At 43.7% G+C, this 15,686-nt stretch overlaps 1 protein-coding gene across 3 annotated transcripts in view; it reads right to left on the bottom strand.

The window, feature by feature from the left end:
• Positions 1–824: 824 nt before the first annotated feature.
• Positions 825–15,686, bottom strand: part of sema6a (sema domain, transmembrane domain (TM), and cytoplasmic domain, (semaphorin) 6A) — an 83,151-nt gene continuing 68,289 nt past the window's right edge. The window contains exons 16-20 of one of the 3 annotated variants that reach the window (XM_037260023.1): positions 15,483–15,541; positions 14,563–14,583; positions 14,336–14,356; positions 11,535–11,714; positions 825–4,080 (exon numbers count right to left, since the gene is read on the bottom strand). In XM_037260023.1, coding sequence (XP_037115918.1) covers positions 2,936–4,080; positions 11,535–11,714; positions 14,336–14,356; positions 14,563–14,583; positions 15,483–15,541 — 1,426 coding nt within the window. In that variant the 3' untranslated portion in view covers positions 825–2,935. The remainder of the gene's footprint in view (positions 4,081–11,534; positions 11,715–14,335; positions 14,357–14,562; positions 14,584–15,482; positions 15,542–15,686) is intronic. The other 2 variants (XM_037260025.1, XM_037260026.1) reach the window with 2 other exon arrangements.

Raw genomic sequence — 15,686 nt, 5'->3', positions numbered from 1 at the left:
GTCAGAGCGACAACACGGGAGCATGCCTCCGTTTTTAACGTGAGCTGTCATTCACAATTACCTCCCGTTTGTTTCCGCAAGGCACAAACGTCAATGTAATTATGAAATAACCACTACACCGTACGTATCCCATTACAAGGACTGTTTCCCATCTCAATGTAATTCTGCTTTGCATTGTGTAGCCGCTTTCATAAATATTGCTCTCCAATTTGCACACTCCATTTAGCCTTCTAATATGCAGCCGTGTGCCCTGACTAATTACACTGTTATGCAGAAGGATTGGAGATGGCGAGTGTTCGTCATGGAAACACAAGCCCACTAACAAGGTTAACTCGATACATTTGGGTCTTTGACTTGCTGGCAAAGAGACGCATCGTTTTAATCACTGTATTTATCTACTAAGCATAACAAAAAACGGAGCTATGATGCATGTTAAGTAAAATCTAGGACAATAGATGTAATTATTAAAGTATCTACACATCTCCGTCAGTACCTAGCTAGCTAGCTAACCGGCTATAGAGCTATCATGTAATAATATAAAGGAAATGAATAGAAAACATATGTCTATAGAAAAATAAAACAAAAGAGGAAAAAAACTAATTTAGTAATATTTTACAATTATAATTTGATGCTACATATTTGAGTTAATCTGTTCTGTTTAATGTGATGATGATTATTTAAGAGCAAGATTTCAATCTTTAGTTTGTAAAGTGAAAGGCTGCACAATTTTCCTAATTATTCATCAAGTATGCTATCTTCAACAAAATAAATATCAAAACAAGCATAAAAAAGCACCTCGTTCAGAGACATGCAGGGCAAAAAAGTCAAGGACTTCATGACAAGAATTTATTTTTTTTCTTCTTTTTAAATTACATTTTGCATTAAATTAAAGTCTTTTTTTATTCCTTTACAACATACATTAAGTTGTGAATCAGATGTTAAGGAGGTGGAAAAACAGGGCAAAAAACGTGTGACGTCACAATATTTTACAAGCTCACAAAGGTCACGTCATCGTCCGGTCACTGCGCTTTGCGTGTTATCGGGGGATGGGAGAGAGACGACAAGGCACACACACACCAGAGAACCTCACTGGCCGATTGGACCTCATAAACTAGATTCAAAAACTTAACACAGAATGTGCACATGAGCACATCCTCGAGTTGTCACATTCTGCTTGTGACCACTTGAAACATTTTTGACTTGATGGTTCTTGTCAGGGGGGCACAGGAACCTGCAAAGCTGTAGCATACTGCATTTAGGAGCAGGAGCTTATTCCAGAAGACTTTGGGCTGGTCATCAACCAACCGCAAGCGCTTTTGGGTCAAATGTATTTTTAAAGAAGGAAACAAACAAATCATAGACTGTCTTAGCATAGTCACAGGCCACCTTTCAATCCAAATTTCCAGCAGCCTTGAATGCAGCATCACTAGTCCCAAGTCTTTCTCAAGTGGGTTGCGATTTGAGACAAAATTGGCTTTGGGGGAAAAAAATAACAGTTCAATAAAACATTCACCTATCTACACAGATAACACTAAAAGAGTGCTTTGTTGATTTAAGTGTGGGGACAGCTCAAAAAATGACAGATAACGTAAGGGTAGATTAGTTAACTTTGCACTACAAACTCGCCTTACAAAATGGGGCGTTGTATTATTATTAGGTCACGTTTTTTTTCATTGTCTTCACAGGAACCAGCCTGTTTAATGTGACTCAAGAAGCCCCGTTTAGTGTCACTACCAGGTTAGCTCGGGTTGCTAACGCTATGCTAACTGCTAGCAGTGCACTCGCGTAACAAATGTGTCAGTCAATCGGTCGTGCCACCGCCTTACAATTGTACAATTGTAGAAAACACAAATGTGGAAAAACACGACAACAATGACGTCGCGGTGGACACACAAAACAAAAGCTCATTTATGGCACAGTTGACAACATAGATGTTTGTGGTTGTGTGTGTAGGGGAGCAGAATTACAACAATAACATCTACATTCTTTAATTGAATTTTTATCAAATCAGGGAAACATGACGTAAGAAAAAGTAAAAACACTACAAGTTAACAACTATCGAAGAAAACATTGTTACTACTTGAGGGTGTAAGGCACAAATTTACATGTGGGGAGGGGTTTAAAAAAAGATTCTTGATATGACATAGCCAATCAGGAGCGGCGTTACTGACTCTCTCTCTCACACGTAAGCACACACACGCACATGGATGGAAAAGGGGAAATATTCCTTTTAAATTAAATGGTCTATGACAGTAAAAGTCCGTTGTGGCACACTGTAAATAAATATCTTCTCTTCCTCACCTTTAAGTCATTAAGAAAAAAAAATCTACTGGCTCCAGTTTAATGACTTTAAATATGTGTTGTTGTATTTTTTTTTTCAATCACACTTGATTAATTCATATTAAAAAGATCTTTCTGCCCTCTCTCATTGATGATCCTACAAAGTCTTTTTTTTTTTCTCTTCAAAAGCACTTCATAAAAAATAAATACAACGCGCTATTAGTATTAGCAGTCAAGTGTTCAGTGAAACGGGAGGATTTTTCTGGTCCGGGCCAGTCCAGGCGGCGGTTTGATTGCTGTAACACTTGGAGGCTTTTCACAGTATTCCAACAGGCAGCTGAAGCGTATTTCCAGTCTTCGGGTCAGCGGGCCCTAAATGTACTGTACACTCAAAAAACCCCACCCGGTTCCCCCTTGCCCACCTGAATCCATTTTGTCCTGGTAGAGATCAAGAAAGCCCCCACTTGTCCATGCTACACAGATCAAATTGTCGGGGTGTCCTCTTGTCTCTGTAGCAATTGTTCCACCCCGCTTGTTGTTATTTACACGTTTGTATAAAAGAAAGGGTTTTCTTAAAAAAACTGTGTCACATGACCAACCGTACTGTACACCCAAACAAAAAAATTATCGCGTAGTCCGAAAGACCCCCGTCAGACTATGTGCAGCCGTCGCTGGACTTCACCTTTGTGGAAAGCGACACAATGGACGGTTTTGGGGGGACGTCGGGCTTGAGGTGCTTGATGCCTCCACGGGGCAGCGAACCGTAGGAGCTCATGCCTGGCTGCCGCGACAGAGATATGCCCTGCGCTGTCATTTGTATAGAGTCCACCCGCTGGGGCGCGGGGGGTGGTGTCTCCACGCGGTTGAAGCTCTGGTGCCTCGCCAAATGGGAGGAGTTGGACGAGTTGGTGTTGTGCTTCTTGAGGCCGGACGAGCCCGAGGCGGAAGATGACGAGCCTTTCCGGAGGCCGTAGACGGACGAGTGCACCTCGAGGCGCTTGCCCATTTGCGGCACCGCCGGCGGGATGGTGAGCGAAGCTTCCCGTTGGGGCACACGGGGCGGCAGCACCCCGTCCGGACCCACCATGGTGAGATTGTGGTGGCCGTTCTTCACCGTCTTGTACTCCAGGGTGGCGCCCTGGTCGTCCACGAGGCTCACGCCGAGGTCGCTGGGGTGCGGCTGCTCGACGTACTCGTGCTGGTAGGACTGCTGCAGGTGAGGGGGGAGCTGGTGCTGGTGCTGCGGCAGAGGCAGCACCACCACGCTGGGGATGTGTCCCGGGGACGCCCTCAAGGGCAGGTCCGAGATGACAGGGGAGCCTATGGACGCCATGTCCTTGGTGCAAGCGTTGATGAGGTTCTGGTTACGTTCCCACTCGCGGCTGCCCCGGCTGGGCTTGCGGCGCGGCTGCATGGGTGTGGACTCGGGCGTCGGCAGAGCGGTGAGGTCCAGGTGGTGCTGGTCGGCTTTGATGAGCATCTTTCCGTTGGGCGTGAGTCGCCCGTTGTGCATCAAAGGCGTCAGAATGGCCTCGGGTCGGCCGTCTTTGGCCTGCGTCTCAAACAGACCCGTCAGTTTGGTCACGCTGTTCATGGAGCCCCGGCGAGAGTGCAGGTGGTGATTGTCCTTGTCCTTGCGGCCGGGCAGGTCCAAGTCTCGCCGCCGGTGGTCGCAAACGCAGTAAACAATGATGCCGGAAAAGATGGCGCCCATGGCAAACGCCAGGATGACGGCGATGGCCAACAGGGTGACGGGAACCAGCTGGTCGCGACCCTTCTGGTAGCTCTCGCGGATCACGCCTGCAGAGAGAGCATATTCACGCCTTGAAATCCAATTGGAGCGTAACAACCCAAAACTCCTGCTATACATCAACTCGGACCTCAGATTCAGACTGCAGCACAAACAACTCCTCCAGGCAGAGTGGAACATGCCAATAAATGTCTGGTGTCCTTAAAATCTGACTTGATCGAAAATCTAAAGTGTGCCATTTCTGCTATCCAACAACTATTTACAAAATGCTACTATCACTCCAAAAACAGTTGGGACAAAAAATAACCCAAATTGGCTCAAAAAGGGACCAACCCAACATTTTGGGTTTAATGTAACAGCCCCACCAAACGTGGCTATTTTGTACAAAAACATATTACATAAGAAAAATAAATATAATGATTGATTCCTTGTGCATTCATTTCCCTCATTGTCAGTCAAAGAAATAGCAAGAAATGGCTACTGCAGCTTTCTGAAGAAAAAAAGGGTTTCGGGTCATTATGTGTAATTGGACTAAACCCCCAAAAGGACAGAAAATGATACTGAATTAAAAACCTAAATAGATTAGCGGTCTCATAACAAACATGCAAATGAAAAATGCTTTATCCTATTGCGAGTAAACACCTTCTGAAATTGCTTTCGGCAGCCATATTTAATATTCCCCTCCTTAAATCCAATCTCAGCGTGTTTTGTTGAGCCTGATTCACATTTAAAATCCACGATAAGAAGAAAAAAGAAAACATCTGCCAAAATGAAAAAGGATATGAATGGGAAAAAAGAAGGCCCAAATGTACCAGAAGCCGTTTTTTTTTTTCTTCTTCTTGGATGCATGGCTGACATTTCATAAAGTGCCATCCAATCTGATCAAATTAAGAGAATTCATTACGAATAAAGCCGATTGGATGCCAAATCCAACGTGCTGTGACATCACGGACAAGGGGGCCGGTGGAAAACAGGTAGCCACTCGTCCAACGTGCACACATTGAGCACCGGCGCCAATATTTAAATACATATTTTAAAAATAATTTCACTGTCTGTGAGTTTTAATACAGCCCAAAAGCACGAGCCTGCTCTGTGAAGTGAACTCAAGAGCAGGCCAGCGTCACAATAGAAGATCTAGCAGGAGGACGATTGTAAACACATCCTTGCCCTGTCTTTTTTACGAGGTGACGATGACGTGCGCCTTGGTCATACTTCACCGGGAGCTTAACTAAACATTTTCGCCAGACAAAACATGGACGCGCCCGGCCGAGGAGATAGCGTGCGCGGCGTTATCTAAGGTGGAGAACAAAGCCGAGCTCGGAGCTAACATCTGCTTTCCATCTCAGTGGCTGATGTTTGAAGACACAAAATGCAACCTCTGCCAAGCTTCCGTTGTGAACTTTGTGATTCGTCATCTTTTGCAGTGAATATAGAGAAGCCGTATCTCTAGCTTCAAGTGGATACGGTTTCAGTCAGTGACCCTAAAGGGACTTGTTTGTGGTGGTGGGGGAGATTTGGGGGTTCAGCACAGCAGTTTTATCAGACCCGCCTTTTTTTTTTTTTTAACTTTAAACTACTTGACACTCCTATTTCTAAATTAAAGATAAATCAAAATTTATTTTGGTGTTTTTTTATTTTATTTGTAAAATATTGTATTCGTTTTAAATAAGGTCTATTTGATTTTTTTTTTAATACTTTACTTTCTGTGATTTTAAATATTTTTGTAGCTTTTATTTCATTTTTAAAATAATACATTTATTGTTTTCATGTCATTGAATATGTGCTTGTTTTTATTTTGTTGGTAATATTTTTCATTTATTTTTGAATAAATATCTTTTCTTTTATTGATTAGTTTTGAATTGAAATATCAAATACTTTCTATTCAGGTTCTTTTCAGAATAGTGACAATATTTCTAGTCAACAAAAGATAATAGCAAATCCTCTCATGTTCTTGAAATGTTTGCTAAATATGACCGGCTTCATCTGCCTTTGTTCCCATTTGTCCCGACATTGAGACCGACCTTCACTCTCAGCATTTGGAGGTCAGAGGGCAATGAGTCACTCTGGTCAAACACTTAATTGAAGAAGGCCGACAGTGACGCTTTGTTGTGGTCTTGGGGAGGTTAATGCCTTGTTTAACCTCCACTGCATGCCTCTTCCTGCCTGACTTTTTGGGGGGTCTAAAACTAAATGCTTTCATTCTCTGGATCACAGGACATTCGCTCGCACACTTCCTGAGAAAGAAAAACTTTGAAGACCTCCGGCTTTCATTTGACAAAGTGTTTCCCGTGATCAAAGAGACATAACAGACGACTGTTGGAAATGTTGCTCGGTTCCTGGCCTCTTTTTATGAATAGTCAACTTTTTAAATGATAAGCGTGGTTCGGAGAGACAATCTGATTTGTGTTTTTGATTTTAAAATGTGAAAGACCCCATAGATTCAACATCCCCACATTCCATACACATATCTCCGGATCATCTGATATGTATTCCTTGCAGTCAAAACAGCCTTGGTTAGTGGGTGTCAAACATATATTGGTACTGCTGTCAGGCGCTGCTCCGGCTGACTTGAAGCCACACAACTGCTCTTTGTTCCAACTCTGGGAAAATGCTTCAAGGTGGAGACGCATCACAATGGGTTGATGGGGTTGCCACAAACCTTTTACTTAACACTTCAAACTCAGACATGGCGGGGTATTGATCGTTATCCAGCCGAAAGGTCCGCAGAGCTTGATGCTCTGAAGAAAGAAGCCATTATTTCAAAAAGGCCCATTATTATTGAAATACTGACAGATGTTGCTATTTAAAGCAACGGCGTCGCTTAAGGGCCCCCATCATATTTCAGCTCTCATGTGGAAGTTATGAATAAAAATGGACAGTTTTTTTATGTCTTTTATGTAAGAGCAGCCATGGCAACAACATAAACACTATTATTCTTCAACAAGCGAGTATGTCGTTCAAATGCTTTTCACGTTGGTATCCTTTCAACTTCCGACATATTGCTTCTTTAATGATCCAATTAAAGCTTATGCATACACATTAAGAGGCACTCACAGTAGTGTTGTTATTCCAAATGAAAGACGGCCCACTGATGAGATGTTTATATTTAAAGGCCTGATCTTTTAATTGCGCAGTTTCAATTTACTAATGTCTCCATGTTTTTCATGATGGTCTGCACTCATCACTTTGTATTAGTGCCTGAACCCCGTCTTACACGGTGAACCAAAAGAGAGCACAAGCCTGTGTTTGAGGAAGAAGGTGAACAAGAAGCAAAACATACAAACGATAATGCTAGCTGCGACAATTAGCCAGCGTGAAGAGAACAATGAGCTAATCAGGGGAGGAAATTGCTGCTTGCGTCAGTAGAGGAAGTGCGTAACGTCGGCAAAACATCGCGTCCTCTGTTTCTGCTATGAGTCACGGCGAGCCGATTATTCACCTGCTGCTCCGCACGCACGCACGCACGCACGCACACACTGAGCTTTTGAACATTAAAAAGCAAGATTGACTAGGACTACCGAGAGGCCCGGTGGCGCGCGAGTGTGAGCTGTGGCCGACAGCAGCTTCTGTGCTCATTTATTTTTTCACTTTGAGAATCTAAATGCATCTAACATGTTTGGAAATGTTCAATCACGTTGCAAGCCGATTTGGACATGACACAAAACAATTCTGAGAAAAAGGTAGAAAAGAAATTGTGTATTAAGCAATTGTGAAGCTTTGAATCATTTGAATATAACTATTTTAATAAATAAACATGTTAAATGATGCCTATTTAATGGACTTTTTTTCTATTTAATGTTGTTACTCAGTTATCCAAATTTATTTTTTTTAAATGTGCTCGACTTCATCTATTGTGGAAATATACTCAAACTCCACTGAGAGCTGTCCAATAGCGATTCTTTCTTACAATATTCATATCTTATTTGCAAAGAATCTGTGGTCTGCCGAGGGTTAGAGTTGCGCGTTGGCGTTATTGCGAGCACGGTGCATCACAAGAAGATCTGTCAGCGCTCATTCCTGGCTTCTAACCTTTGAGATTGACGTCCGGAGCAGCGATGCTCCTTCGGCCGGCTTTGGTTGAAGTGAAAAATAACATCTCAATGTGAGCAAGGTCGTAATCTCGCCAACAACTATCAGCAGCCTGCATTTGATATCAAGTCATGACGTTTTATTCAATGCATTAGCGTTCAGTAATCATTTCAATGTGGAGAGATTGTTTACTGAATGAAAGAAATTGTCAATTTGTCAATGCAATGGGCTTGTAATGGCTTTCATTTTTTTTCTTCTAGTGTAAGCCTTGTTTGTCAACTTGACTCCCGCTTACAAAAAAAGCATGGACATCTTTTCCTTTCTGAAACTCGCTCTACCTTTGCGTAATTCTATTTCCCCTTTGCTCTTCGGCTGTCTTTTTCTTTTACCTCACCTCTCCGTGATTGTCCTTCTTGTTAAATAAATCCTCATCATGCATGTTGCTTTTGCGCCACTCTCTTATTTCCCATGTCTCCTGCCCCTGTCGTCTAGCTTGCCTCCCTCTTTCACCCTCGTCTGTCTCCCGCGGATAGCTGCTGTAATGAAGCCATAAATTGGAGCAACACAGTGGCGGCTACAGGTCGGGCTGAGGAAAGTGGACGGGGACGGGGAGGAGGCTGACAGGAAGAAAAGGGAAGAGAGCCAAAAGGGGAGGGGGGGGTTCATTTAGACAAGAGAAGAGATATGAGTCTTGTTGGAGAGGAGACAGTCGACCAGGGCAGGAGCAGGAATGAATGAGGAGGGGGGTGGGATTGGGGTATTCATAAATTGGTTGAGGAATCATTTTTAAAAAGGTACAGCCTTGGAACATGCCATCCCTGTTGGATGCAGGGAGGGTCACAGTGGCAGGAGATGGCGAGGTGTTCGGTGGGCGTGGTTTGAGGCGAGAGGGTCGTCGGGGCTTGTTGTGATAGACAGACAGACAAAGAAAGTGCAAATGTACTGTGAAAAAAAAAAGCCACTGAGATACGGTTAGCCCCCCCCACCCGACTGAAGCAGCAGATAACGAACGCCGCGCCGCCGGCTTGTTAATACTCCTCACTTTGCGGCGCCTGTTTAATTACAGTAGCGGCTTTGGCCTAATAATAATATTCATTAGGAGATAAGATCCTGCAACGTCTCCGCTGCAAATGGAAAAAAAGAGTTGGGGGATTAATTTCTTTAAAGCGCCAAATTATCTTGAGAAGCGCTCCTGATAGGAACTGATACATTTGACTGGAAAACTTTTTACCATTTACATTGTTCTACACTCACATTCAGTTTGTGCCAGCCAATCATGAGTCACGTACGTAAAAACAACCATCCGCATTGTAAACAATCTAGAAACTTCTATGAACATAACGTGTGCGTTATGGGGGAAGAAGATGCAGTGCATGTAGAAAACCGCTGAGGAGAACGTGAAGCTCCTCACAGATTGGAAGCCAGAACCTTACAACTATGACGCAGAGTAAATATTAATTGTACTTCTTCTATATCCTAAAATGGGATCATGTTAACAGAGCTGATATTGAAACGCTGAATGTGCTGCTCTTGCGCAATGTAATGAGATTCATGACAATAAACGCTCACACACCTCAGCAAATTACCAGCACAATAATATACATGGTAAATAGCTAGAAAGTTTATTGATCCAGAAGGAAATTGTGCTGCACCTATTAGCATCTTTTAAATTATTCTACCCTGTTGCAATACTTAGAACTTGCTGTTTGTACTTGGTTGGAGGTACAAATCAGTGCTGGAGCCTTCCTGTGAGAAGTTTGCATGTTCTCCCTGTGCCTGTGTGGCTCTGGCTTCCTGCCAAATTCCAAAATCTTTGGATTTTGAGTATTTCGTATGAATGGCTGTTTTTACTGACACAAATTGAGTCATTTGACATCCATTTTAGTCCAAGTCACTAAAGTCACCCAGTCAATCTCAGATCTCTCAAGCTGTACCTAATATAATGGCTAGTGTCATGTTTTCCTTATTTCTCCTGCAGCAGCCTGGTTGGTGTCTCTTTTTTTTTTTTTTCCCCAGCACATTGAAAAGTTTCTCGCTTTGACAGGAGTTTTTCAGAGAGAGTTGGCTGAAGTTTTTCACAGTACAGCTGTTAGCTGAAGGGCAACAGGAAAGAAGAGAAGACAGGATGGGCAGGGCGGGAAATGAACAACGTAGACTGCGGTGCTCGATTTGCCATGCTGAGACGCGTTAAGCTGCACTCAGGCAAATCTGTGCGTAATACCATCAAAGCTGGAAAAAAAAAAGTCAAATACGTATAAATAGCTGAAAAACTAACAGCAACAAAAGATGTGACTTGAAGCCATGCAAACATATCCAGCATTGCTCACAGAAAAGCAACTCAAACAAAGATCACTGCAGCTGAGTCGTACGGAGAAATGAAATATTCAAGAGCTGGAATAAAACAGAGCAAAACAAAAAAGTGCCATATCAAATAAGAATAAAAAATGAATCATATAAGAAGCTTGTTTGGAAAGGTGAGGAGGCCTGGGTGTCATTACCTGAGAATGCTGAACTGGAGCCAACCCAAAGTTATCCCCCCCCCCCCATTTAACTCATTCGCTGCCATCGACGGCTATAGACGTCAATACCCACGATGGCAGTGAATGAGCTCATCATCATACGTGTGTGACTCTTAAAGGCACAGCTCCAGTGACACACCTGCTCAGGTAATGACAACACGATGCGCTGAACGCATGCTGTCTGGCTTCCGCTCGCTGCTTCCAGCTGACATTTGGCAACTTACGCCCGCCCCAATAATACCGATTTATTCATGTGGGATGGCATTTATATATTTTTCCTAGGTAGGCAAAGTCATCATTTGGGATGTCCAAGATTGCGATAAATGTCAACCTGTACCCTTCAGAGTCATTTTTAGTCATTTTAGTGTTTTAATCTAATGCAACATTTTTAAGAAGAAAAAAAAGTAATTAAGTATAGCACTGTAAACTACTTTTTTTTTATTTCGTAAACAATATATTTTTTGGGGTTAACGCTGATAACCTTATTAAGGACAAACAGATTAACCTCACTCACTGCCAGCCAAGCTTCCAGCGAGCCGTCCTTGAGGTGACGCAGCGTCAGGCAGGTTTTTAAGGGCGTTCAATGTCATGTCACCAAGACACAGATGACACTCCAGCCATTTCCGGCAGGAAATAAATACATCGGCGGTGTAATGGCCTGGATATTACATCTCTTGTGGAACACGAAGAGTCGGGGGATGATAAATCTGATCCCACGGGGCGAACGCGTGACTGTCTCCGTGTGTGCATCCTAATGAGCGTTGAATGTGTTTGTCTACTGTGTTTTTTTTAAGGGTAAAGTCATTTGTCAGCTTGAGACAAAGCGATCTGTACACCTCGTCAGCTGGAAGCAGCCATGAAGCGGTAAATCTCAATTACACGAGCCCCCTCCCCCCCCCCCCCCCCTGCCACAGGTGACAGCGGACCGAGAGCATGTGTTGCGTTCCAAGGCTTACCATCGACTTCGGGCTGAGTCTGAGAGGGTACGGCCATGTAGGGCTCCTCTCCCGTGTCTGAACTCATGGGGGGCACCTTATGCTCCACCATGCGGCCCCGGCCCAGGGGGCCCTCGGCGGCCTCGGGTAGGGCCGGCGTGGGGAGTGACAGGGTGTGGTAGTGATGGTGGTGACGGCGGCCTGCCAGACACAACACAGGTTAACCGGGAGCTCGCTTTGCCGAGGGAGGCGACTCACAAAAAGTGCAGAGATATAATAATAATAATAATACATAATATTACTAAATAATAATAATAATAATAGTAATAATAATAATAATAGTAATAATAATAAACTAATATTAATAATAATAATAACTAGGGAATCCAAGAGAAAAAAAAATACTCGTCCTAAAATTTCATCTGAAAGCTGAAATTATGCTGAACTTTTTGTGAAAACTGCGCACCCACGCACATATACGTGCACGCACTCATCACTGCGATCCCAAAAACATCCAAGGACAGCTGCTTGGCTACAAGAGGCAACAAAGTGATTCCCCCCCGGAGACCCGTGAGCAACTCATTAGTAAATGTGTCTCTCCACATTGTCATGTCCTTCTCTTCATGTCAAAGCTCCACTGGGCCTGTCAGAGTATAATCACATTTCTCCAGCCTCACCGGAGGGTTCGCACCTTTCAGAGGAAGGATGACGACATGCTGACTTTCCTTCTCTGCGGCGCTCCCGTCGAGCAACTTTTCGCCAATCGTTGAGAAGCGCTTCTAACGCTGTCAATGCACACTAGCGCACTTTTTTTTTTCAATATATGGTTCTGTCACTAACTTTTGAGTTCATTTGGAGATGTTGGGGGATTGATTCCCTTTGGCCTCACTGCTTCGCTCAAATCTGTTTGTTGATTTTACCATTGCTGCATTTTGCCATATTCAGCAGTGAATGGCATCTGAATATTAATGTTCAATTCTGCTTTGTTGTGCCGAGCTAAATTTAGATTGTTTGGCCTTGACGATGGGATGCGCTCAACCCATTCTTGTTTGCTTGTTTGTAAGCAGAATAATGCACTCATTACTGAGCCAACGGGATTTTGTGGAGGGGTGGGGGAAGTGGGCCAACGCAAGTTTTTATATGAAAAAAAAAAGACTGGATAGACAAGGATCAATGAATTTGGTGGTGATCTAAATAACATAAAAATCACACTTGCTTTATTTTGTTGATTTATTTTGTTAGGTTGCATATTTTGAAGAACAATAATTGGGCCAACTTTTAATGTGTTTGATATTTTTTTATTTAACGCATTTTATCAGGTGGGAAAGGCTTCTTTCTTTTGAATGACGTTTCAGCCTTGGTGGAGGTCTACAATCCACAAAATATCACTCTCCATTATTTGTGAGCAAGTAAGAAGCTTTAAAGTTGTGAAGATGATATTTTCTTTACATCTGTCTCAACCACGTGTAAGGAAGTAGCTAACTGAAGGTTTACTCTATTCACAAGCATGAAAAAAGTATCACAAATGTGAGCTTTCTCTGCTGTTGACTTTCAAAGCAGGCTAATCACATTAGCATGTGACGTGCCCACTTAAGCCGTCCTTCTCAATTTGGCAGCGGTCTCGCATATCCCTTAATAGAATGAAGCTTTTGTGGGGCTCAGCTCACTGATTTTTACCACGGAGGTGACAGCAGTATGTTTCACTGTGTGTTTACGCTGGTGTTTGAAGAAGGGGCTGAGTTAGCGGCTGGGATGATCGCAAAGCTGCTGGTAAAACTAGCACACACCCTCTCGACACCATCCAGAGCCTCCTCCTCTTCCTCCTCCGTGTGGCGTGGCAATCATTAAAATGATTTATTTAACTATTGGCCCAAGGCTGAGAGATTAGTGTGACAGGCCTATTTTATAATTCATTCCCTCACCGCCAGGGGAAGTGCAATTCAGGCAGATGACACACATACAGAGAGAGAGGGGGGGGGGGGGGGGGGGGGGTGTAAACTGCCGAAGGATGCGCACCCTCTCTCTTTTTCACTCGCCACAGATTAAAAGCAAGGCGACCATGTCTACTCCTGAGTAAAGAAGGGAAGAGTGGAGAGGAGGCATTTATTCATCTTCAATGCCATATTAAGCTCCCGCATGGTCACTGAAAGAAGAGGGTGCCGTGTTTGTGTGTTGTAAAGTGCGTGCTTATGTGTTTATGGGCATCGATTTATTTTCCGTGACCATGGACCTCCAGCATCAGGGGAGATCACAGTGGGGGTGCAGCCGCATGATGGGGCGCTAGTGCTGCATTTCTTTGAATGGATATTATAATATTTGGATTAATCAATATATATAATTTCGCCCTTCGAAAAGTTTTTTTTTTTTCCTCAATTGTGAAAGTAATATCTTGAGAGGAGCACGTTTGCTTGAAAAGTGCATTTGTTTTGCATGTCTGTTTGATAAGATGACTTTTCATCTAATCAGAGCTAATCCACGCCGTGTTTCCTCCTCTCTGTTGACGCCTGTCGTGTTCCTCAAGCGCTGCATTTGTTAACCATCAAGGCCTTTAACCACCAACAAGCAGATCCATCCAATTAGCGCTGCAAAGGTCAGGGCTAATCGATGCAATTGTAGAGGGGAGGGAGGGGGTGTTAACATCCAGGATGACAGGATCTAATCGAGCTAATCAAATCAGAATTATGATTAAAGATGTTCCTATTTCTAATTCTTTTAGCGGGGCCACGGGGTGGGAGGGGGGGGGGCGCACGAGGAGGGGGGGGGGGATGCCACGGGTTGTGGTTGGGGTGAAATGGACTGGTCATGATGGAGTGTTTCATTACCTTTATAACCGGAAGGAATGTCTATCAAAAAGAAGGAACGACATAAATGTAATTAAACACACGGCCGTTAATAACCCGTCTTTACAGGTGGGAGGAGTTTTTATTTCCTTGAGAGGGAATAAGTCATCAAGGAGATGAAGAGGTGTGGCCGGACTTAAACGGCGCACGAGATAAAATGTGGCTCTCGTTCATTTGAGTGCCTTTTTACGGTAAATGTGGGTACTTACCATTCAGTGCCACGAAGGTATCTGAAAGTAGAAGGAAAAATAAGAAAAAGTATGTTATTGCGGGTCCTAAAGATGCTTTTGCAACACTGATGCTAGTCATTTGCTCATGTGTTGTTTTTTAGACTGTTAGCATTAAATTTTATTATACGCTCACGAGAGAACGACTGAGTGTTAAAAAAAGAAAGCCTTAGCTGTACTGCTTTAAAATTAAACCAAAATACCTTTGCCATCGTGTCCACCATGTTTGTGGAGTGTTTTGTGGTGAGACATTATTTTAGAAGCGTGTGCTGCGGCTAACAAACTTGCTGAAATCCAGTGAGGCTTTTTTTTATCGGAAAAATGCCCAGTTATGAACCTAATTTAGTCTTTAACTCTGTGGATGAATTCTGACTGAAGTCTTAACAAGAACACGTAGAAATAAGAAATGTATCATGGCTGTGAATTCAAGCTAACCAGGAAAGGGAAATGTCGAGTATACAATGTGTGATTCCTCCCCTCTTGTTTGAGGCTGGCTAATTGGGTTGAGAGTTCTGTGCCCTGTTTTTGTGCGCATACACAAGCAAAATCCTTTTCTTACTGTGGCACTGAATGTTTGTGTGACAGTGTGCAAGAAGGAAGACAGTCTTGGCGCCACAGGGCACAGAACTCGACTGACCGAGGGGAGTAAAAATGCCGGGGTGAGTCGGCGGGAGGAGCGGAGTGGAGTGTGGGACGAGAGAGAATAGGGCAGATGGATGGAAGATGCTGAAAGAGAGGATTGTGAGGGCGGAACAGATGGGGGGAGGGAAAAAGGTGACGGCAGCAAAGACGGAAACAGAGGATAGAGGGTGAGTTAGCATACAGTGCGTGCGTGCGTATTATGGGATGGCTAAGGTCGTGAAAAAGGAAAGATGTGAGAGAGTGAAAAAGGGCCTGCTTACTTTGGCAGTCTCCCAGGCCATCTGTGTTACCATGCTCCACGTCCTGCTCAAAGGCGGATCTGCGGGGAACAGAGACATCATGGTCAGCAGTGGGAAGCAGGCCAAGAGCCGGTGCGATCCGAGTCACATCGCATCGGGAAAACAACAACAAAAGCATCCTTCCAACGGGGCGGATTTCTAAGAATTCTTCGGCAAAAGCGGCAG

Source organism: Syngnathus acus, chromosome 9 (assembly GCF_901709675.1).
Source record: "Syngnathus acus chromosome 9, fSynAcu1.2, whole genome shotgun sequence".
Taxonomy (NCBI): Eukaryota; Metazoa; Chordata; class Actinopteri; order Syngnathiformes; family Syngnathidae; genus Syngnathus; species Syngnathus acus.
The sequence above is the reverse complement of the archived record's forward strand: the minus strand, read 5'-3'. Positions and strand labels throughout refer to the sequence as shown.